Raw genomic sequence first — 25,610 nt, 5'->3', positions numbered from 1 at the left:
CTTTAGTAAATGCCTCCATGGAGCTCTTCCCATGAAAAGCATTTTTTACATAAACTATTTATTGTTACAGTAAAATATCTAATACATGGAAAAATTTTTTTAAAAAAGCACATTTTTTAAAAGTCTACAATTATCATATCCAAATATGCTCTGCAAACAGAGAGTTTCTTCCTAAATTCTGTGACAAAAACTGATCTGACCTGATCTGAGGCTCTCGGCGTCTTTAGTTATCACATTTATTAGTGGTATTCATATATCCACCACAGAAGTATCAATGTATTTGGTAATGGGTGCTCTTCTAGACTCTTTGCACAGTTTTAAGTAAAATATTTTATATTTACCCTATCACTTGTCTAAAATCTGAAAAATTTTGATTCCAAAACACAACTAGCCCTTGGTTTTCAAATAAAGGACTGTAAAGCATATGTCCCCAAACTGTTACCAATGTGGTGATTCCTCCAAACCACAAAATGGTTCCAATGAGCATGTCTGCCCCAAAGAATGTCATGAAGTTAAATCTCCAGGAGAAGAGAGAAGAGGAATGTTAGAACAGCTGTAGGAAAAACACAAGCTGCATATGAAAAAACGACAGAGAAATGATCTGGGAAGTCATGTAAGACTTCTGGTAATACGGAGGTATTACCAGAAGCTATCCATCCATAAAGACAGTACCCAGTACTATTGCTAATAGCTGTCTGCATAAAAATGAAAAGCCCCATTCTTTTGAGACTTTTAGGTATGGGGTATTTTTTAAAATTTATTTTTATTGAACTATAATTGATATACAACATTAATTTCAGGGATACAACATAATGATTTGACATTTGTATAAAGATATTCTTAATTCGGGGCTTCCCTAGTGGCTCAGTGGTAAAGAATCAGCCTGCCAATGCAGGAGACACAGGAGAAGTGGGTTCGATCCCTGTGTTGGGAAGATCCTCTGGAGCAGGAAATGGCAACCCACTCCAGTATTCTTGCCTGGAAAAATCCCATGGACAGAGGAGGCTGGCAGGCTACAGTCCATCCACAGGGCTGTAAAGAGTCAAGCACCACTGAGTGACTGAGGACAGCATATTCTTATTTCATAGTTCTCAAACTGTTTAAACATTGGACTCTCCTAGGGAGTTTGCTAAAAATAACCCATGCATGGATCTCACTTTCAGACATTCTGATTTACTTGGTCTAAAGAGCGGCCTTAACAACAGTGTTTTTAAAAACTCCCTATTAAAATTGTGTTTAAAAACAATTCTAAGGTGCGGCCAGAACTTTTAAAAGTCCCAATACTCAGTCTGTGTCCCAGACCACATAAATCAGAATTTTGGGGAGAAGCGCAGACGTAAGTATTTCTTTAAAAAGATGTTCAGGTGATGTCAATGTATACACAAAGCAGATAGGTTGAGACCCACTGAGTTGCTTGGCTTAAGGCTTAAGTGTGTCAACTGTTTTTTAAAAAATTCTTCCTGAACCAAGTCATTTCTAGATAATTACTGAAGCAGTCACCAATAAAGAATTCTAAGCTTTCTCTACTCTGATAGTGGCTTATTCATGAATCTCTCCTCAATTTTTCTATGAATGCGCAAGCGGCAGGGGAAGAAAAATATTGAAATCACATGAGATATTTCAAAATACTTTTAGCACAACAATCCATACTATATTAAACTCCTTTAGCACTTCCATCAAACTGAAGGACGTAACTGAAAGTGGCATTCACTTTGGTTGAAGCTATAGTAGAGGAGAGCGTACCTTAACAGGAAGTCACAGCATCTTCCAGTGAATTCTAGGACAGCGAATGAAACAATAATTGCACTAATTTTCCAGTGACTCTCACTGGTCAAGATGCTAATGTAAACCACATTCATAGACAAATTTCAAAGAAAGCTACAAAGTACGTTAAAGGTATTAAATTTAAGATAACTTCTGCTCAGAGACCAACTGAAATATATAGAAAGGTGCACATTTTTTAGATCTCAGGTATCTCTTTTGCTTTTACTTAAAAATAATCTTTTTTGTGTGCCTTCTAATGGTCACATGAAAAAGACATTAACTTTTTTTTTCCATCACTAACTCTGAGGAAGGAAGAACAAATGTGGAGAAGACCTTGCAGCTCACCAGGAACCAAGCTCCACACTTCTTGCAGTACTAAGTGGCAGGTAACGGGAGAAGTCCAGGATACTACACTTACGCAGGCTTCCGCACACATTCGTTTAAATATAACATCAGGGTAACTGGCAGGGAGGCATTTCTCCATCACAACTCAACCATTTAAAAATGTTATCACTTTTAGTCCCTTTGCTGATTTAAATAAACAAAACAATTTATATCTACCATGCAGGAACTTTCAGTTCAATATATTGGGACACTATAACTTCACTGTTCAAGTTCTATTCAGCAGAAGAAAAATAGCTAAATTGAGTCTTGTCTTTCACTGGGAAGATATTAGCTATCAGAAATGCATCACAGAGAGGAAAACTGGCATGCCATCATAATGGACTAGAGGAGTAATTGGCACTTCTGCTTTGTCATTACAGTTATTCTTCTTGGGATAAAACTTGGGATAAAACTTGGAATTGCAAGTTTAGCTAAATTCATCATAGTTTTAACTTTGGTAAATGAAATAAAGTTCACTGTCTAGGCCAAAAACCCCAAGCAGCTGTTGGGAGCAAGAGGGCTACGAGGACAGAAGTAAACAGATTCACGGCATTGTTGTCGAGGATGGGTTTCCCGGCTATGTACTTCACTTCCTTCCCTGGGCTGTTGACCACCATGCCAGTGCTTTCATCCAAACCTGGAATGAAAAAGAAGCGAATGAAGTGGAAAATCCAAATGACTTGATTTAAAAAAAAACAACAGCAAAAACCAAATTAGCTTTCTGCTCTAAAGAAGCTACCCTTGCGAAGATTCTTGGCCATTCAAAGAATGACTTTGGTGGATACCTACATGGTGAGCGACAAGGAACCCACGGTTACAAAAGGCCTCCTTGAAGAAGTGGGTCTCAGTATGCCTCAATACTGGTCTCTCAACAATGCTGGAGTTCTTTCAGAAGGAGAAGGGAGGCCTTGAACAGCAGAGGTGGCAGGAAGGCTCCTGAAAGCAGGGGTCACCTTTGCAACCTCTACGATAGACACTAAGGCCCAGCAAGGTGCTCACACAAAGGAGGCACACAGAGATGAATCCAATTTGCCCCCCAGCCCACATTTTTTTCCCAACCCACTCAATATGATCAGAAATTTCCGAGTAAGAACTCAGTTTAGAATAAAACCTAGGCGCTTTAAAATAAAAAGTGTAATGCGTTGTGTGTATGGTTACTGACCCTTTAGTATAAATTAAAATCCAACTGCTTCCTCCCAGCATCTAGATAAGACTAATGAAGCTGAGAGAGCAGATGTTTTGTTGGTGGAACCAGATTATACGGGGGTGTGAAGAGAGACTGGGAGCACTGTGTTTGGGGAACTGTCTGGAGACTTCCAGCCTCTTCACTGTATGAATCAAAGGAGAAGACGTGGTTGGTCAGAGGCTGGAGCAAAGACACACCAAAGAGAACAAGTCGGTACACTGACATGACAGGAGAGCCTTAGGTGCAAAGCACAGAAAATGTTGGAGAAACGCTTATGTATCTTGATGCAGGACTAGCAGACATGACGTCACAGTAGAAAAGTACATCATCCGTGTGGCGTCAGGTTAGCAGAAGAATTATTTCTCAAATGGATTTGGAAAACAAATGGAAAGAGGGGCATAAGACTGGTCTGACTCCCAAATTCTGCTTCCCTGGGATTAAAATCCCATAAGCAAATGCATCTGTCGCCTGCATGGTCATTCCCTGTATAGCTTCTACTCATTGCTCTGCAGGAATAATTCTCTGTCAGTCAGTTTATCACAAAAGAATAAGAAATTCAAAACTGTATTACAGACTTTGCCCTATTATTCTGGCTCCCTGAACAACCTGTGTCTTTGGGATTGTTTTTATTATCTTATCTCTTTTTTTTCTTTTCCATATTTCTTCCCCATTTCTTTCTCTCTTTTTAACATATTTATTTTGTTTTTGGCTGCACTGGGTCTCACTGTTTTGCATGGGCTCTCTCTAGCTGTGGAGAGTGGGAGCATCTCTTCGTTTCAGCGTGCGGGCTTCTCATCGTGCCGGCTCCTGTTGCAGAGCTTGGGCTCTAGCTCAGCGGGTTTCATGTGCTGGCACACAGGCCCAGCTGCTCCATGGCATGTGGAATCTTCAGACTCCTATCCACTGCACCACCAAGGAAGCCCCTGTCTCTTTTCTTTTGGTTTTAAGGACACATTTATTCAGTGTCATGATCAGACTACTACTTTTAGCAATCAACCAGCAGCATAGGTGAAAAAAAAACCTTACATTAAATATCTCTGTTGTAATGCTTTCCACTTTCCACAGAAAAGAAACTAAAATAACTTGTTTACAATTAGTCAAAAATACAGTCCTAGAATTTTTTGTCCATAAACATGACATATCTAAGATATGTCTAAAACATATCTTCTCTGAAGTGGCTAGGCACTGCTACCACTGTCTGTGGCTGAGTCCTCATTTCTTTAATACACCAATAAGTTGCAATAATAAGGTTATGTTCTTACCACTAAATTGCATGGTAGCTCCTAAATATGAATCCACAATTGATCCTAGTAATCCAGCCAGACCCCCAAATGCAATAATTGGCCACTGGGGAGCAGAAATGTCTAAATCGTTAACAAAAACCAACTGTGTGAGGAAGTAAGTGATGCCCACAAAGGTTCCACCAAGAAGACTGGAGGCAAGGCCCACCACCGTCACTCCACCATTGGTCCCTAGAGAAGAACGTGACAAGATCAGCTGGTGAACAATCAGCCAACATATGAAGTCAAAAGAAGCAAAACATCTGGTACCTGTCTAATCAAAACCAACTCAAAGAAAGGGTTCACTCTGATGCAATCCAAAGACCCTCCTACTTAGAAAGGAGGCTTTTCTCCTCAATAATTCCTGACATTTTCAGCAGTGAGTTTAGGAGAGCCAGGCTGCTTGGTTTCACTTTCAGTTCTGTCATTTCCAAGCTTGGTGACTGTGATGAAGTTATGTAACTTCTCTATGCCTTAGTTTACTTGTTTGTGAGATATAAACAATAAAAGGACCAATTCACATGATTATTAAGACTGCTGCTGCTGCTGCTGAGAAGCACTAACCACGTAACAGGCTCCCAAGAGATACTCTACCATTTCTTTCCTTTTCCCTTCCTACTGATAAGCCTGCAGGTCAATCTCTATGTTTGCATACAATTTATCTAGGAGTTATTGCTGCTGCTGCTAAGTCACTTCAGTCGTGTCCGACTCTGTGTGACCCCACAGACGGCAGCAACCAGGCTCCCCCATCCCTGGGATTCTCCAGGCAAGAACACAGGAGTGGGTTGCCATTTCCTTCTCCAATCTAGGAGTTACTAACACTTCCTCAAATATTACTTATTATCACCAGTTTAATAGCCTATAGTCATTTTCCAATTAAGGGGGAAAATTGAAATTCTCTCTTTTTAAAAAAATTATTTATTTGGCTGCGCTGGGTTTCAGTTTTGGCATGTGGGGTCCTCACTCTTCCTTGTGGCATGCAGGATCTAATTCCCTGACCAGAAATGGAACTCAGACCTCCTGCACTGGGAGCACGGAGCTTTAGCCACTGGACCACTAGGGGAGACCCCAAACTGAAATTCTTAAGAGGCTTTTAAGTAAGAAATACAATAAATCAAGAGGCTTTTTTTTTTTGGCCACACTGTGTGTCATGAGGGATCTTACATCCTGATCATGGATGAAACCCGGATCCCCTGCAGTGGAACCTCAGAGTCTTAACTACTGGATTGCCAGGGAAGTCCCTGTTCACTTTTTTTTTTAAAAAAAAAAGAAACTTAAATAAAGACTCACCAACTGGAACTTTCTCCCAGGTTGTTATTAGCCTTGGCGTGCTTTTACTCAGAACAGGGCCAACTTCTGAAGCCCATGTGTCTCCAGCAGAGGAGGCCAGTGCAGCCAAGAGAGACAAACACATCCAGGAAGCAGTGTGCTGTCTGGAAAAATCTATTGGGATTTCCCCAGGGCCACTTTCTATCATGTACAGCAGGGCCAGCTCCGTGGGCACCGCGCCATTACAGAACACCTGAATCCAGTTTCTCTGCCCACCTAGGATCCAACAAGAAAATGAAGAGCACAAGGGTGTTTCCTCCTCAGGAGGAAAATCATGCAGGTACCTGTAACTGCTCCTAATTTACATTGTAGAGTTTAAGAAAAGAAAAATGACTATAATTTTTAAAATGACTACAAGTGGGATGATAACGCTGCCCACATTCTATATTGTTTCAGAATAATTAATGATAGACTTCAGTACTTCTAAAATTCTGCTGTTCTTGCTATCATGGTAAAGTAACAATAAACTATATCAGGCCACTACTTTAAGTAATTCTCATATAAAATTTATGTTTCATGAGTCTAAACAGGTTCTGATTAAAAGCTTCTGTTAAGATGAAATAAAAGTTACTAATTTAAGTGACATTAAATATAATTCATTTTACCTTCCTTGTATTCTGAATCTAGATGCTTCTTTGCTTCTCCTTTCCATTTAGTAAGTTTTGAGGAAGAAAGAAAAAACGTCACCAAAGAGGTGAAAAAGCTGAAATTTGCAATGGTTAGGATAAATCCAACCACGAGCCCTGAAAGAAACACATATATACAAAATTACACTTAGTCTATACACTAATACTGTGAAAAAAAAGAATGAATTTTTTCAGTTATTTTCATATTAAAACCGGAAATGTTCATTTCTAATATATTGACATTTTTACCAACTAAGACATTACCAAACAGTATGCAATGGGAACCCACTCCAGTGCTCTTGCCTGGAAAATCCCATGGACGGAGGAGGCTGGTATGCTGCAGTCCATGGGGTAGTTAAGAGTCAGACACGACTGACTTCACTTTCACTTTTCACTCTCATGCATTGGAGAAGGAAATGGCAACCCACTCCAGTGTTCTTGCCTGGAGACTCCCAGGGACGGGGGAGCCTGGTGGGCTGCCATCTACGTGGTCGCCCAGAGTCGGACCCGACTGAAGCAACTTAGCAGCAGCACAGTCTTTCAAGTTTCTATTTTTTACATTTCCCCTCCATACCTGGGATTTTTTTTCCACTTTACAAAAAATTCAGTAAATAGACCATCCAAGAGTGAATCTGGGAGAAAGAGGCACATAGAAAACAAATTCCAACATGACAGAAGTCTCTACTTATTAATAATTATTTTAAATGTAAATGAGTTAAGTGATCCACTCAAAAAAACAGAGATGGCAAAATGGATAAAAATACTGGTCCAACTATATGCTGACTACAAGAGACTTGCTTTAAATCTAAAAACACAATGGGTTGAAAGAACTGAAAAAGATAATCCATGCAAATAAGTGACCAAAAGAGAGCAGGGGTGGGTATACCAAAATCAGACAAAACACACAAAGTAGACAAGCTCAGAACTGTATTCATATGACATGATCATCTCTTTCTATATATATATTTTTAAGCATTTCTTTTCTTTCTGGCATAACAGAATACTTGAGGCTCATCTTAAACCTACTTTTTGCCCCAGCCCTGAAAGCAGCCATTTCTCTGAGGAGCTCTGGTTCATTCCAGTGGGGAATGGATATTAGAGGTCAAAATCTAGGCTCATGGTCTGTCCATGTCTACTGAGATATATTTGCTTTTTGTGGACAAAGCAAGTGAATACACACATAGAAATATACACTCATGCATATATACTCACGCACATACATGAGTACTTCCAGCCTGGCATTTTCCAAGAATGTGACGAGCACATCCAGGCACAGCTATCTTCCATGCCCCTATCCAGGCTACCTGCTAGTATAATATTGCTGACTACAACCTCTTCCACCCCTAACTGCATGGTGGACAATCTCTGCTCTCTGTAACTCTTAAGATAAATATTTTTGCTATATGAAGATTTTTATTAAATAACACAACAAAACACTACTAAGTAACAGAATAGATATTAAACAATTAAGTATGCTACCATGCATTTCATAGTTTAAGTATTAAAGAACAGAACAAGGGCCCAGATTCCTATTTCTGAAGTAATTCCTTCCATTGGTTAGCTCAAGCTAGACTGATTCATCAGTCACTGAATTACTTGATTATTGGCATTTTACTTAAGTTCAGTACATTTTAATTGAGAGTGCAAGAAACAGGATAATGCTGTATAAAGTACTAATAAAGTAATAAAGTGCTGTACCTCTGGAGTTGAACATTCTGAAGTTAAAACCTCAACTGCTGCACTTACTATTGAATAACTAGATGTTACCTAACTTTAAGCTTCAGTTTCTCATTAGTGTATTAATAATAATAATAATTCCTACCTCACTGGCTTACTGTGGAAAGTTAAATGAGATAATTTTAATAATATGCTTACTATATAAGTCAGCACATAGGAGGTCCTTAATAAATGTTAACGAGGATCATTGGCAATAACATTAAATAGCAGTTACTGTGGCAAAACCTCAACAATCACATTATTGTTGCAATTATGATTATTATTGTAATAATAATAATAATGATGTTATTATGTTATCCAACCTTTAAGTCTTTTCAATTGTTTTTATAATATATTACACAAGTAGTACACATGTGGGCCTCCCTGGTGGCTCAGTGATTAAGAATCCACCTGCCAATGTAGGTAACATGGCTTTGATTCCTGAGTCAGGAAGATCCCCTGGAGAAAAGAGAAAGTTGCTCAGTCATGTCCAACCCAGGCTACCCACTCCATGGCATTCTCCAGGCTACAATACTGGAGTGGGTAGTGTTTCCCTTCTCCAGGGGATCTCCCCAACCCAGGGATCGAACCCAGGTATCCTGCATTGCAAGTGGATTCTTTACCAATTGAGCTATCAAGGAAGGCCTGCCCACTCCGGAGAAAGAAATGATAACCCACTCCAGTATTCTTGCCTGGAAAATCCCACTGACAGAGAAGCCTGGCGGGCTATAGTCCATGGGGTCGCAAAGAGTTGGGCAAGCTGAGCAAATGTGCACACATGCTCACAGTACACAAGCACTGGAGAGGAAAGCCAAAACATATGGAGGTCTATGAAGCAACAGTCAGTGTCTTTCTCCCTCACCACCACCATGCCCCACCCTTCTCCAGGAGGCTGCCCTTTACTTCAGCCACCTCAAAATACCATGTGAAGCAATCAGTGTTTGAGTTGAGGAAAGGTTCAGAATGAGGAATAAATTGAAGGCAACGTGCTTCAAAGGAATGATTTCTTTGATGTAGTCTAAAAATCTTAGAATTTTTTGTATCTCCCAGTTATGTCTGAACTTTTAGATTAGTAACTGCTGTCTCCAGCGCATGTCTATTCCACCTCCTCAACCCACCTCTAACAACTCTAATGGTTCCTCAGTGCTAAGGACTTAATATGTGTAACAGTGGGAGGCTTTCAAACAATGTGAAGACTCTAAGAATTACAGCTATCTTCTGAGTTTAAAACATGTTAATTCTGTAACTCGTGGATGAGATCTGGGGAAGTGAAACAACGCTGTCTATAAATAGCTCTGATAGAGGGAATCAGTCAGTTCAGTCGCTCAATTGTGTCCAACTCTTTGCCACCCCATGGACTGCAGCACGCCAGGCCTCCCTGTCCATCACCAACTCCCAGAGTTTACTCAAACCCATGTCCATTGAGTCTGTGATGCCATCCAGCCATCTCATCCTCTGTTGTCCCTTCTCCTCCCACCTTGAATCTTTCCCAGCATCAGGGTCTTTTCAAATGAGTCAGCTCTTCACATCAAGTGGCCAAAGTATTGGAGTTTCAGCTTCAGCATCAGTCCTGCCAATGAATATTTAGGACTGATTTCTTTTAGTATGGACTGGTTGGATCTCCTTGCAGTCCAAGGGACTCTCAAGAGTCTTCTCCAACACCACAGTTCAAAAGCATCAATTCTTTGGTGCTCAGCTTTCTTTATAGTCCAACTCTCACATCCATACATGACTACTGGAAAAACCATACCTTTGACTAGATGAATCTTTGTTGTCAAAGTAATGTCTCTGCTTTTTAATAAGCTGTCTCAGTTGGGCATAACTTTTCTTCCAAGGAGCAAGCATCTTTTAATTTCATGGCTGCAGTCACCATCTGCAGTGATTTTGGAGCCCAAGTAAATAAAGTCTGTCACTGTTTCCATTGTTTGTTTCCCCATCTATTTGCCATGAACTGATGGGACCAGATGCCATGATCTTAGTTTTCCGAATGTTGAGCTTTAAGCCAACTTTTTCACTCTCCACTTTCACTTTCATCAAGAGGCTCTTTAGCTCTTCTTTGCTTTCTGCCATAGGCGTAGTGTCATCTGCATATCTGAGGTTATTGATATTTCTCCCGGCAATCTTGATCCTAGCTTGTGTTTCATCCAGCCCGGCATTTCGAATGATGTACTCTGCATATAAGTTAAATAAGCAGGCTGACAATACACAGCCTTGATGTACTCCTTTCCTGATTTGGAACCAGTCTGCTAGTCCATGTCCAGTTCTAACTGATGCTTCTTGACCTGCATACAGATTTCTCAGAAGGCAGGTCAGGTGGTCTGGTATTCCCATCTCTTGAAGAATTTTCCACAGTTTGTTGTGATGCACACAGTCAAAGGCTTTGGCATAGTCTTTAATAAAGCAAAAATAGATGTTTTTCTGGAACTCTCTTGCTTTTTGATGATCCAACGGATGTTGGCAATTTGATCTCTGGTTCCTCTGAGATCTAAATCCAGCTTGAACATCTGGAAGTTTTCGGTTCACAAACTGCTGAAGCCTGGCTTGGAGAATTTTGAGCATTACTTTGCTAGCGTGTGAGATGAATGCAACTGTGTGGTTGTTTGAGCATTCTTTGGCATTGCCTTTCTTTGGGACTGGAATGAAAACTGACCTTTTCCAGTCCTGTGGCCACTGCTGAGTTTTCCAAATTTGCTGGCATATTGAGTGCAGCACTTCCACAGCATCACCTTTTAGGATTTGAAATAGCTCAACTGGAATGCCATCCTCTCCACTAGCATCCTCTCCATTTGTTCATAATGATGCTTCCGAAGGCCCACTTGACATTCCAGGATGTCTGGCTCTAGGTGAGTGATCACACCATCGTGATTATCTGGGTCGTGAAGATCTTTTTTGTACAGTTCTTCTGTGTATTCTTGCCACCTCTTCTTAGTATCTTCTGCTTCTGTTAGGTCCATGCCATTTCTGTCCTTCACTGTGCCCATCTTTGCATGAAAAGTTACCTTGGTATCTCCAATTTTCTTGAAGAGATCTCTAGGCTGAAAGTTACCTAGAATTGCAACCAAAGGGGCCTGGGAATAATCTCTGGGAGGCAGAAAAGGGAAAGGTATGATTGTAATTTTTTAATCTAATAAACTTTAATCAATTATATCATATATACTATTGCCTAGAGAAACACTGTGAGAATCAAAAGAAGGCTGGTTAGCCCAAAATATAGCATATGAAGGCCAAGAGAACCAGAGGTTGGCAGACTTGAATGCTATATCAAGGCCAGGACTCTCTGAACTATGCATTTGCATCACTGACTGTTTCTCAGGAAGGTGTGTCTATGCCGTTGTGTCCGACTCTTTCCGACCCACGGACCACAGCCTGCCAGGCTCCTCCGTCGGTGGGATTTTTCCTGACAAGAATACTGGAGTGGGTCGCCATTTCCTCCTCCAGGGGATCTTCCTCATCCAGGGATTGAACCCATGTCTCCCAATTCTCCTGCACTGGCGGGCAGATTCTTATACCACTGAGCCCCCTGAAAAGCAACCTTCTAAATACAAGCTGACTTCTCAACTGGCCTGACCTGAATAGTGATGTTTGCACCCAGTTGGCCCAGGACTTCTATATTTAATCAGATTAATAAAGTATCACTCTGGCTCACTGATTAGTCCTTTGTGGCAGTAGGCAACATAAACCAGTTTTCCTTGGCTCTGATCAATTCTGGGTACCTGACTGAATGAGATTTCTATTTGAAAAGACTGAAAACCGTACCTGAACTATGATAACCAAAGAGGTAAGGGCACTTTTGTGAGACCACATGAAGCACAACCACTGGCCTTTTCTGACAACACCCCACTGGCTCTGCACTCCCATCACCCTTACAACATCTTCTTCCTGGGCTTAAATGCCTCAAACACCTCCTGCTTCTCATCTGCTTCCCCTGACTAGAAATGCAAGCTCTTTGACGATGGAATTTTTACCTATTGTCTTCACTTCTTAGTCTTCAGTGCCCCAAACAGTGTCTGGAAAACTAAATATTTATTGCAGGAATGAATTAAAAAAAGCAAAAATCACTAAACCCGAGAGTCTTGACAAGTGAGATTAAATTTAAACTTGTCAAGAGATTGATGACAAATTATTTACACAGACATGTTCAAAGGAACACACTGAATAACTAGACTGGAGCAGATCACTGGCACAGTGCTTTATAAGCCCTATGTGATCCTCTCCTTATTCTAGAAGTATTCTTTCTCTTGAGGGGACAAGAGCACTCCAAATACCCAGATCCTGAGGATGTTCTGAAACCCTTCTCAGTTCAAAGCACACTAAAGACATACTATGGCAAAACTGAGTAAAATCCCTATGACTATAATAGTAATTGTGGAAGAAAAACAATACTAACATTTATAGATACATATTTTAAGTGCCAGGTTCTATGCTAATCATCTTATATGTATGACTCCTCACGATGAGTCAGTGCTATAGACATTATTATTCCTTCTCATTTTACAGGTGGGTAGTCATTAAGACGAAGTTTAAGTGACTTGCAGTCACACGTTAGGACAGATTTCCCAAGTACGATGATATACTTTGAAACAACAGTACAGTTTTTTTATCCTTAAAGGGAAAAGAAGCTCCAAATAAAAAAGATACCAACTTTCTATAGAATGAGTGATTAGGTAGAGAGTGGAGGTTTTAAAATCCATCCACACGTATTTCCTAAGCACTGCTACAACAGTGCACAGCACCATTCAAACAGCACGGGGCACAGAAGCGTATGGTGCGGTCTGTCTGGGGGTAGTTTACCGTGTAAGACTTCACAGACTAAAGAGATATGGTGTCCCACACATTTTGTTGTTTGAGCCTCACCAAGAAGCCCATAGGGACCTATTTTATGAAGAAAGTGAGGCTCGGAGGAGATAGGTGCCGTGGCCAAGTTCACAGAGAGAGAGGTGGCAATGCCAGGATTCAAATGTTTATCTTCTAATTCTAAATCAAGCCAAGTAGGAGAGGAATAGAGGCCAAAGGGCTAGAAGGCAGAAAAGGAAATGGTAGCAGGAAAGAAAAGAAAGTGGAGATCAGAAAAGTAAGATGAGAAAACAGGATAATAAACAGCATGGAAGTCAAAGGAAGACAGCACTTCAAGAACTTGATGTTTCTTCCCACAGGTCAAGAACGATAAAACCCAAGGCAAGGCTGCCCAAGAAAAAACATTTTTAGCAAAGCCTAACTCTATATTATTATATTTAATCAAAAATTGTTCAAATTGTTTGGTATAGATGAGTTAGTACTGTCAAAGTGCTAACAATAAATTTCTCAATTTCTCAACAGAACTTGAATAGTGTATCTCAGTTTTGAAGAACGAGAATGAGCATGATTCCCCGAGGACCTGTGCCTAATAATGGTAATCACCCTATACGTGCCGGCTATGTGTCTAGGCACTGAGCCAAAAACTTCACAGAAGTTATTTCATTCCCGCTGCAACTCTAAGAATGAAATGAGGGGTAGATCAGAATTTTGTGGGTCTTGAAGCTTACAAATCGGGAGCCTGCTTTTTTTTTTTTTTTAAATCTTTTACCTCTGAAAAATTTACAAAACAAGAGGACCATGAGAGCACATTGCTAGGGCCCTTCCTAGGACTTTGAAAGGTACTACTGGAAATGAGGTGCCATGGAGTTTAAGCTGTTACTTTCATGGTGTTGTTCTTCTCTAGATTGGATATTTGTAATTCACAGGAAGCACTTATTCATCTTCTGAGTCCTTAAAAAGTTGAAGTATAGTTGATTTACAAAGGCATGTTAATTTCTAGGTTAGATGTTAAAAACCCTCTTCTTTGAAGAGAAAACTGAGGTACAGGGAGGTTAAGTGACTTTCTCGAAGTCCCACGACTTTCCTAGCCGTTATTCAGACCCATCTTGCCTGATTCTACTGCTTGTTCTTTTACCTATCAGACTATCTCGCCTCCGTGAAGGCCCACTCTAATTCATAAAAGTTTATAAAATCTCTGCTGTATGTGAACACAGAGGAGAGCACATTTACAATACATTAGGGCTAATGATGAGCAGCCACTTGAAGGCTGGGTAGGCGGCTTTGAGACCTGCCAGTTGTAAATATCAGCATCGTGTAGTGATCTCAGCCTATAGAATGTATTTGAGGGGAATCCTCATGTCTTGGGGCTTATACCATTAGCAGAATATGAAAATCCCAAAGTCATATCAGATTCCATCACTCCTCTGGTTTGAGACAGGGGGATTCTAGCTTGGGATAAAATCTTTTTTGTGCCCCACAGCCCTGTATTATCTGGCCATTGCATCTTTCTTTAATGTTTATCTCTCATGACTTTTCCAGTCGAATGAGTCTTATTCTCACTCCCAAATAAATCAGGCTTGAACATGTCAGGGCCTTTCTGCTTGTTTTGTCAAGCCTGGAACATGCTTCTTGCAGTTCTTCTCATATCTGACTTTTTTAGGTCCCAGTTCAAAACTCTCTCTTTAACACAAAAGTTAATCCTGAGCCTATTCACAGAAAAATGTCCCACATTCCCCAATATTCACACTTTATTATCTTTTTCTCATAAACTTTATCATTATATGTAAAGGTTTATGTATTTTATTATCTATCTGTACTAAAGAATAGAAGTTCCATATAATCTGAAACCTGCCCTTGTTCACAGCTATTCCCCCAGTTTCTAGCAGAGTGGCACACAGTAAATGCTTAATAAGTATCTGCCAGAAGAATAAATCAATGGCCTGTCCTCATCGCAATTCTGAAGACTTGAGAATACTCAGCTGGGACTACTCCGCTTGAGGCTGCGAACAGTAATTTCCAAGTGCTATTCTTCCCAAAATGGGCTTCCCAGGTGGCTCAGTGGAAAATAATCTGCCTGCAGTGCAGGAGATGCAAGAGACGTGGGTTCAGTCCCTGCATAGGGAAGATCTCCTGGAGCAGGAAATGGCAACCGGCTCTAGTATGCTTGGCTGGAGAATCCCATGGACAGAGGAGCCTGGCAGGCTACAGTCCCTGGGGTCCCAAAGAGCTGGACATGACTGAGCACATTCTTCCCAATGGCTCTTCCATTTCACCTTGAGGTAAAATGCTCCAATGTGTCTGCCTGCAGAAAATTTAATCCAACTCAGGAGCTGAGTAATCAAGGTACTGAAAAGTCTATCCCACTAATTTATTTGTTATCAACTACAAAGTTCAATTTGTTAGGAAGGATATGTTAGTATCCGAAATTCTGGCAGAATAGGAATGGCAAACAATGCATAACTTTATCATTGTCTAAGTAATCACACTAAGTAACGTTGTGATTTATAGTTTCATATGTTCAGAATTTAGAAACCACATGTTTAAATTACATAAGCAAGCAATTATTATACGCCAAACGTTCAAAAGAAAAACATACCTCCTAACGCCCCACTGTGATCTAGACTTTTCTTCTTAAAGCCATTAGAGACGATCAAAACAGTAACAACAACAGAAAACAGCCAACGCCAGGGAGAAACAGGCTGAAAGTTACCTGGAAAATTATAGAAGTAGAGCATAAATTGTGTCAGGCCTACACAGGTTAGTCTTGGGTGCAAGCTTTGATAACTGTATTCTGGATTAAAATACTGTTGTAAGCAGAGAAACTGAGATGAAGCCACCAAAGTAAAATATTTACGTTGAAACTTGTTTAAGAGAGACAATCCTACTGGTGAGTGACAAAGTAAGTCCTAAGTTTTAAGAACCATTTACAACTATTTATAATAATGGGTATTTGATACATATTTGAAGATGTGAAATGCATTTCTGGTTCTTTCTTTGGAAATCAGGCACGTATTCAACCTCAAGAACTGCACAGAACAAACAGGATCCAATTTTTTTTAACACGATCCAATTATTCCTCTCTCTGCCTTTCACAGAGATTTCTTAAAAAGGTAACATTCCCACAGGCTACATACACACCTCAGGATTCAAAGGTTAGCAACTGATTTTTCCAAAGGTGGCATCCTTTGTTTTGTTTCGGCTAGCATAATTTCTTTTCAGATAATTGAGTCAATAAAGATTAGGAAATTTAGTATAAAAAATCCAGACTCTTGTTTTCTGTTTTAAAACCTGGATGTTCAGGCTCACATGGCAGAACTGACTACAGGGGAAGAGAAACCACCTCCTTTAGACCATTCATGGCGTTACCATTTAAAGTCCCCCCTTTAATATAAAGTGATTATAAATGTGAACTATTGCTTGTGCCCACATTTCTACCAAAAATTGGAAAATGTTACAGTAACTATAGAGCATAACTTTTAAAAATTATGACTCACTTTATCGCACACCTGTAACATAATATCGTACATCAACTAAAACAACAAAAATTTTAAAAAATGAAAAAAAAAAAAGGAAAATGGAAGACAAAGAGGGTGAAACATTAAAAAAAAAACTGGGAAAATCCTATTTCTAGAAGTGCAAACTGTTCTCATGTGCTTAACATGCAAAGAAAAGCCTTGGACAGCTTCACTTACCTGCATTAGGTGCCTGGTCCCAAGGGGTCACTTACATTTACAAATTCTGGCTTATTCTATTTCGTTCAAGTCATAGTTAACACTGCCCCAAGAAAGGGCAGTGTTACTTATTTACCTCCCTCCCCAAGCCCTCATTCCCTACTGGGAACCATGAATGAACAGCCAGAAATCTGTATCTTGGAAAACATTCACTAGATTATTCACACATTTCTTTGCAAAACGACTAAGGTCTAAAATGGCAATCACTTATAACCATTTATTGGAGAGGGCAATGGCACCCCACTCCAGTACTCTTGCCTGGAAAATCCCATGGACAGAGGACCCTGGTGGGCCGCAGTCCATGGGGTCGCTAAGAGTCGGGCAGGACCAAGCGACTTCATTTTCACTTTTCACTTTTATGCATTGGAGAAGGAAATGGCAACCCACTCCAGTGTTCTTGCCTGGAGAATCCCAGGACAGGGGAGCCTGATGGGCTGCCGTCTATGGGGTCGCACAGAGTCGGACACGACTGAAGCGACTTAGCAGCAGCAGACTTAGCAGCATAAACATTTATAAGTTTACTTTCTCTATTTTTCACTTTTCCTTTCAACTGAACAGTATTCTGTTTTCATAAAGGGGTATCAAGGAATCTGTACAAAAGCATACTTGTGCTCTACAGCAGCTTCAAAAACCTTCAAGTTCTGAGTTCAGAGTACCTCATATTTATGCAAATTGGCTTCAGGCTTTAAAACAATTTTGCTCTTCGGCAGTGACCAAACAGCAGGCAAATCTTCCAAATCTCCAAATGTGAACACTGTGTCGTTTATTTTCATTTTTTTTTTTTAACAGGACACATGAAACTGATGAACTTTATGCATATTCTTATTAAAAGTATCACTGCAATTGCTTTGCAAAATTATGTTTCACTTCACTTGCTTTTCATCAAGATAGATGTAACAATTACATAAAACATAAAACATATTTTAGAACAGGTATAACTAGTATGACAAGCAATATTAAAGCTTTAAAACGTTCAAGGCACTGTATATTTCCATGTTAGTTAAATCCAAGTCAGGCCACAGAAGTTAAATAAACACAACAGTTTATAACCCTTCATAGGACACGAGTTTTGACCTTCAAAATGGGACATTCTAACTTTCACCAATTAAAGACAAATTAGAACATTCATACTCACCATAATAGGTGCTTGCAGTCATAGACATAATCCAGAAAGCTGAAGAAATGCAAATGATCAGGCTCAATATAACTATATTAGTTATCATCTTTATGTATTTTCTGTACGTACTGTCGTCAAGATCTCGCATGAAAAATAAGGATATAAACACCTGGGGAAGAAACTATCTCGCGTTTCGGAGAAAAATAAAGTCAGTTAAGTGGCCAGCAAAATATTCGTATAGAGGCGAACATAAATGCTAACATTTGTCACCAATCGAGAAAACAGTATAAACCGACACTGTTTCTAGATACTGGGCTGAGCACTGCCGCGGAAGCTTAGGCGAGGAAATCAAGCCGCAACCGTGATGGGCGCCTGCTCGCAGAGCTCGGATACTTCACACCTGAACTTCACCGCCGCGAACGGGAAAGGGAAGCGGGGGCAGCCAAGCAGAGGCCTGGGGCGGCGAGCTCCGCCTTCCCCGCCCACCCGTGAGAGGGAGGCCGGGCGCCCGCGGCGCGAAGGGGCGGGACGCAGGACTAGGATGCGGGGTGTCCCGGCGGCGAGTCCCGCCAAACCGCGCGTGGTCGCTCCGCACGGCCGCCCGCGCGGCTCTAGAAGCCTGGTCCAGCCGGCCGGGCGCAAGGCCCCTGGATCTCGGCCCGCGCCTGCCCTCTCTTCTGCGCCCGAGACGTGCCTCCTGCGCGCATGCTCCGTGGCCACCGCGGGCGCGGCTTCGCTCACCAGAGCGTTTAAAGGGCGGCTCCAAGGGCAGGTAGGCCTGGAGAATCCCGCAAGCGAGTGCCGACGTTTCTTTCCTGTGCGTTTGTAGTGCTTCTTAGAATCTAGGCAGTTGGAACACCATATAAAGGTCTTGCGTTTGAGGTCATCCCCAAGCGCGGAAAAGTGAAACTGCCACCATGAGAGTAAGAGAAATGAAAGCAAGTGGATTGAGATCCACTTAAGTCTATGTCAAGCATCAAATTCGGATGAATTGTTCATGCCATACAGTATTAACGGGCTTTTTAAGGGAAGGGGACATATTGGGCTGTAGAAAGGGAATTTTGACTGAGAACGTCGTTTAAAAACAATGTAGTTCTGTAAGGTGCTGGACACTGTTGGCCACTGGAGATATACAGATAGCTCCACATAGCTCATGTTATTGAACTCTCAAACAGTTACTGTCTGGAACTGTGGGAAATCTGTTCCCACACCTCTCCAATTTGAGGTCTGAATTCAGTCAGTTCACTTAGAAAGCAGAACAGCTTGTCATCATTAAAAATCTGAATCTTGTGACTTCACATTTTATTTCAAATTAATTTTTGTTTGCTGAGTTATCAGTAATTGATAATTACATTATATTCTGAAGTTTTCCCGCTAATTGCTGACAGTGTAAGCAGCAGCAGCAACTCATTTTCAGACGTAGTACCCAAATGTGTTTTAACCTGTTAAGAGTAATTACTTTTTGAACAGTGTTATATGCAAAGACTATTTAAAACGCTTTCCTTTGGAAAGTAAGTGAAAGTCGCTCAGTCCTCTCCTACTCTTGCGACCCCATGGACTACAGAGTCCATGGAATTCTCCAGGTCAGAATACTGGAGTGGGTAACCCTTCCCTTCTCCAGGGGATCTTCCCGACCCAGGTCTCCCGCATTGCAGGAGGATTCTTTACCAGCTGAGCCATCAGGGAAGCCCAAGAGTATTGGAGTGGGTAGCCTATCCCTTCTCCAGTGGATGTTCCTGACCCAGGAATCCAAGCAGTCTCCTGAATTGTAGGCGGATTATTTGCCAGCTGAGCCACCAGGGAAGCATTTGATTAATTACCTGAGAACCACATTTGTGAAGTAGGACTAAATAGTAATGGACTTCTTTCACTACATGCATATATAGTCTTTATGCAGAGATGATGTTCCCACTTTAGTCTGGGTCTGTTCAGCACAGGTAAACAATTGGATTACTTCAGAAAGGATATTGGCCAATCATAGTGATACTAGACTACCTGGTAGTTATTATTAATAAGTGACCTTGTTTTTGTCTTTGCTTAGACAAAGTTATGAACTGGTATTGCTTATTTATCCCCTTCACATCAGTATGGTTGCAGGGTCTTCTTGCCCGATCCTGTTCTATGAGATTTTTATGTGCAGTAGGAAACCTGTGTCTGACCATCTTTAGACAACACTGAGTCCAGCTGTGTCAGGCTAGTTCCTGACTGTCAGGGCTGATTTTCTCTCTCATGAATATGTTAGCTAAATTTGCAGATTAAATAACAGTATCTGTGATTGACTCTTCAAAAGAATAGTGCTCTTCCATTTATTCCGGAAGTCCAATTATTGCTGTTGTTCTTCATAAAATAAGTTATTCTCTCTTAAAGCTGAAACAATTTGGGGGAATTGACATAATTAAAATATTCTTTAAAAAGAAACATCATTTTACAATCTGATAATGTTTATAGACTTTGATAATCTGAAAATATTTCAACAAAGTCTTTTTCTATTTGCTTTAAAAGCCATCTCTAGCAGAATTTCTGGGTAAGCATTTTCTAAATTATGCTCAAGATATTATTACATACGCGACCCCCCCACCTTCCCTCCAAAATATTCTTAGTATTAGTTGCTCAGTTGTGTCTGACTCTTTGTGGGACCCCATGGACTGTAGCCTGCCAGGCTTCTCTGTCCATGGAATTCTCCAGGGAAGAATACTGGAGTGGGTAGTCTTTCCCTTCTCTGAAGGAATCTTCTCGACCCAGGGATCGACTGGTCTCCTGCATTGCAGGCAGATTGTTTACTGTCTGAGCCAGGAGGGAAGTCCTCCAAAATACCTCCGATAAAATTTAAGGTTCAGATATGAGGTTTGTTTCCTCAAAGGACTGGGAGAGTGCAGTAAAGGCTCTGAGAAGTTAAGAAACTGAACACTTTTGTTTAAATGTTTCCAACAGAGTTGTTTTACCACAGATTTCCTTCCCTCATAAACCCTCACAGTTTGATAATTGTTATAATAATCAGAGCAACAGCCTGAAAGTTGATTGTTGGACTAATAATCTTTAAATTTCACAATGTAAATACCTACTTATGTGGTTTTTGACATAAACATTTTCTGGGGTAAACATTTGATACATAGTACTCTAGTATTCTTGCCTGGGAAATCCCATGGACTTAGCAACTAAACAGCCACCACCAATTGTAAAAATCATCCTGCTGGCAAAAACCACTCAGCTGATGCTAGGAAAATATCAGTGTGTTCTGTGTACAATCACTTTGAATCTAAGCCAAAGGAGTGTTTTAGATTTTGTGAAATCTAAATGTGCTAATGGCTAAAATATACATGTCAGGCCTAAACCATCACACACATACACATTTGACTGCAGTGCAGGAGACCTGGGTTCAATCCCTGGGTCTAGAAGATCCTCTGGTGGAGGGAATGGCTACCCACTCCATTATTCTTGCCTGGACAATCCCACAGACAGAGGAGCCTGGCGACATAGTCCATGAGGTCGCAAAGAGTTGGCCAGGACGGCGCAACTAACACTTTCACTTTCACATATACATGTCAGACCCTGAAGCCTAAACAAAACACACACAGAGCCTTGAAGAAACACAGAAAATGAAAATAGATGTGTAGACGATAATAATGAGATGATGACTTTATCCAAGTTATGCATAAAATAGGACTTAAGGAGAGAAGTGCTTATGTCACTTTGATATGTTATAGGAAAGTATCAGAGTGGGAGCATCAGAGCTAATACTTAAAAACATAGCGAGTTTGCTAATATGACAAAGCTAAAGTACAGGCAATATATAAAGATTTGGTGGTTAAGAGCATGAAAATAAACATTCATGAGAATGGAGGATTTTGAGAACACAAGGTCTGAAATAACTAAAGAGCCTCTTGATGAAAGTGAAAGAGGAGAGTGAAAAATCTGGCTTAAAGCTCAACATTCAAAAAACTAAGATCATGGCATCTGGTCCCATCACTTCATGGCAAATAGATGGGGAAACAGCAGAAACAGTGACAGACTTTATTTTTGGGGGCTCCAGAATCACTGCAGATGGTGACTGCAGCCATGAAATTAAAAGACGCTTACTCCTTGGAACAAAAGTTATGACCAACTGAGACAGCATATTAAAAAGCAGAGACATTACTTTGCCAACAAAGGTCTTTCTAGTCAAAGCTATGGTTTTTCCAGTAGTCATCTATGGATATGAGAGCTAGACTATAAAGAAAGCTGAGCACCAAAGAATTGGTGCTTTTGAACTGTGGTGTTGGAGAGACTCTTGAGTCCCTTGGACTGCAAGAGGATCCAACCAGTCCATCCTAAAGGAAATCTGTCCTGAATATTCATTGGAAAGACTGATGCTGAAAGTCCAATACTTTGACCACCCGATGCGAAGAGCTGACTCATTTGAAAAGACCCTGATGCTGGGAATGATTGAAAGTGGGAGGAGAAGGGGACAACAGAGGATGAGGTAGTTGGATAGAATCACCGACTCAATGGATATGAGGCTGAGTAAACGCCAGGAGTTGGTGATGGACAGGGAGGCCTGGTGTGCTGCAGTCTATGAGGATGCAAAGAGTAGGACACAACTGAGCGGCTGGTGTGCTGCAGTCTATGAGGATGCAAAGAGTAGGACACAACTGAGCGACTGAACTGAACTACTTAAATAAACAGAAAAAGACAGGCACCTATCTGCTTTCTTGAAGTTGAACCCAAAGTTGTTTTTTTATTTTTTTTTAACTTTCGGAGCACAAATTTTAAAAGCCTAGGCAGCTAAGACTGATATGTTGTTTTAGATTCAACTTATTGTAAAAGGACAATAGGGAGATGGTAGGGGAGAAATAAAAAAATGGAATATTCTTTTCCCTACAGACTTGAGGACAGGAATCATGTTCATTATCGTTTGCTTAATATCTTTTAGTGAATGTTTAAGATAGTGTTTTTAAAATTAAAGTATAAATAATATTTAATAATCAGAAAATTAATAAAATAATCTTATTTCCTTGTTATTCAAATAATGCTGTAGTAAGCATATCAATTGTGATCCACACAGTCAAAGGCTTTGGCACTGTCAATAAAGCAAATAGATGTTTTTCTGGAACTCTCTTCCTTTTTGCATGATCCAGCGGATGTTGGCAATTTGATCTCTGGTTCCTCTGCCTTTTCTAAAATGAGCTTGAACATCTGGAAGTTCATGTATTGCTGAAGCCTGGCTTGGAGAATTTTGAGCATTACTTTATTAGTGTGTGAGATGAGTGCAATTGTGCGGTTTGAGCATTCTTTGGCATTGCCTTTCTTTGGGATTGGAATGAAAACTGACCTTTTCCAGTCCTGTGGCCACTGCTGAGTTTTCCAAATTTGCTGGCATATTGAGTGCAGCACTTTCACAGCATCATCTTTCAGGATTTGAAATAGCTCAACTGGAATTCCATCACCTCCACTAGTTTTGTTCGTAGTGATGCTTTCCAAGGCCCACTTGACTTCACTTTCCAGGATGTCTGGCTCTAGGTCAGTGATCACACCATCGTGATTCTCTTGGTCATGAAGACTTTTTTGTACAGTTCTTCTGTGTATTCTTGCCACCTCTTCTTAATATCTTCTGCTTCTGTTAGGTCCATACCATTTCTGTCCTTTATCGAGCCCATCTTTGCGTGAAATGTTCCCTTGGTATCTCTAGTTTTCTTAAAGAGATCTCTAGTCTCTCCCATTCTGTTGTTTTCCTCTATTTCTTTGCATTGATCGCTGAGGAACGCTTTCTTATCTCTCCTTGCTATTCTCTGGAACTCTGCATTCAGATGCTTATATCTTTCCTTTTCTCCTTTGCTTTTCTCTTCTCTTCTTTTCACAGCTATTTGTAAGGCCTCCCCAGACAGCCATTTTGCTTTTTTGCATTTTTTTTCCATGGGGATGGTCTTGATTCCTGTCTCCTCTACAATGTCATGAACCTCTGTCCATAGTTCATCAACTCTATCCATGAGATCTAGTCCCTTAAATCTATTTCTCACTTCCACTGTATAATCATAAGGGATTTGATTTAGGTCATACCTGAATGGTTTAATGGTTTTCCCTACTTTTTTCACTTTAAGTATGAATTTGGCAATAAGGAGTTCATGATCTGAGCCACAGTCAGCTCCCAGTCTTGTTGACTGTATAGAGCTTCACCATCTTTGGCTGCAAAGAATATAATCGGTCTGATTTTGGTGTTGACCATCTGGTGATGTCCATGTGTAGAGTCTTGTGTTGTTGGAAGAGGGTGTTTGCTATGACCAGTGCGTTCTCTTGGAAAAACTATTAGCCTCTGCCCTGCTTCATTCTGTATTCCAAGGCCAAATTTGCCTGTTATCCCAGGTGTTTCTTGACTTCCTATTTTTGCATTGAAGTCCCCTATAATGAGAAGGACATCTTTTTTGGGCGTTAGTTCTAAAAGGTCTTGTAGGTCTTCATAGAACCGTTCAACTTCAGCTTCTTCAGCATTACTGGTTGGGGCACAGGCTTGGATTACCGTGATATTGAATGGTTTGCCTTGGAAACAAATAGAGATCATTCTGTCGTTTTTGAGATTGCATCCAAGTACTGCATTTCAGACTCTTGTTGACCACGATGGCTACTCCATTTCTTCGAAGGGATTCCTGCCCACAGTAGTAGATATAATGGTCATCTGAGTTAAATTCACCCATTCCAGTCCATTTTAGTTTGCCGATTCCTAGAATGTCAACATTCACTCTTGCCATCTCCTGTTTGACCACTTCCAACTTGCCTTGAATCATGGACCTAACATTCCAGGTTCCAATGCAATATTGCTCTTTACAGCATCAGACCTTGCTTCTATCACCAGTCACATCCACAACTGGGTATTTTTGCTTTGGCTCCATCCCTTCATTCTTTCTGGAGTTATTTCTTCACTGATTTCCAGTAGCATATTGGGCACCTACCGACCTGGGGAGTTCCTCTTTCAGTATCCTATCATTTTGCCTTTTCATACTGTTCATGGGGTTCTCAAGGCAAGAACACTGAAGTGGTTTGCCATTCCCTTCTCCAGTGGACCACATTCTGTCAGACCTCTCCACTGTGACCCGCCCATTTTGGGTGGCCCCACACGGTATGGCTTAGTTTCATTGAGTTAGACAAGGCTGTGGTCCGTGTGATTAGACTGACTAGTTTTCTGTGATTATGGTTTCAGTGTGTCTGCCCTCTGATGCCCTCTCGCAACACCTACTGTCTTACTTGGGTTTCTCTTACCTTGGACGTGGGGTATCTCTTCACGGCTGCTCCAGCAAAGGGCAGCCGCTGCTCCTTACCTTGGACGAGGGGTTATCTCTCCTCACGGCTGCCCCTCCTGACCTTGAACGTGGAGTAGCTCCTCTTGGCCCTCCTGCGCCCTCCTGCACAGTTGCAGCCACCGCTCTTTGGACGTGGGGTAGCTCCTCCTGGCCGCTGCCCCTGACCTTGGGTGAGGGGTAGCTCCTCTCAGCCATGCTTCTGCGTGGTCCGTCATAGCCAGCGTGCTTCTGTGGAAAATTCTGAAAGAGATGGGAATACCAGACCACCTGACCTGCCTCTTGAGGAACCTGTATGCAGGTCAGGAAGCAACAGTTAGAACTGGACATGGAACAACAGACTGGTTCCAAATAGGAAAAGGAATACATCAAGGCTGCATATTGTCACCCTGCTTATTTAACTTATATTCAGAGTACA

The 25,610-nt window shown here is 41.0% G+C and overlaps 1 protein-coding gene across 2 annotated transcripts; it reads right to left on the bottom strand.

The window, feature by feature from the left end:
- Positions 1-756: 756 nt before the first annotated feature.
- TMEM19 (transmembrane protein 19) lies at positions 757-18,608 on the bottom strand. Of its 2 annotated transcripts, XM_086398674.1 has the most exons (6): positions 17,946-18,608; positions 15,676-15,789; positions 6,549-6,686; positions 5,905-6,159; positions 4,597-4,806; positions 757-2,785 (listed from the first exon to the last, which is right to left on the bottom strand). In XM_086398674.1, the coding sequence occupies exons 1-6, from the start codon at positions 18,073-18,075 to the stop codon at positions 2,622-2,624; spliced, it is 1,011 nt and encodes a 336-aa protein (XP_086254800.1). In that variant the 5' UTR covers positions 18,076-18,608; the 3' UTR covers positions 757-2,621. The 2 variants fall into 2 exon arrangements, with proteins under 2 accessions (XP_086254800.1, XP_086254801.1); XM_086398675.1 differs by lacking the exon at positions 4,597-4,806.
- Positions 18,609-25,610: the final 7,002 nt, after the last annotated feature.

Source organism: Bos grunniens, chromosome 5 (genome assembly GCF_055505025.1).
Source record: "Bos grunniens cultivar Pamir isolate PY7600 chromosome 5, Bosgru_T2T1.0, whole genome shotgun sequence".
Lineage (NCBI taxonomy): Eukaryota > Metazoa > Chordata > Mammalia > Artiodactyla > Bovidae > Bos > Bos grunniens.
The sequence above is the reverse complement of the archived record's forward strand: the minus strand, read 5'-3'. Positions and strand labels throughout refer to the sequence as shown.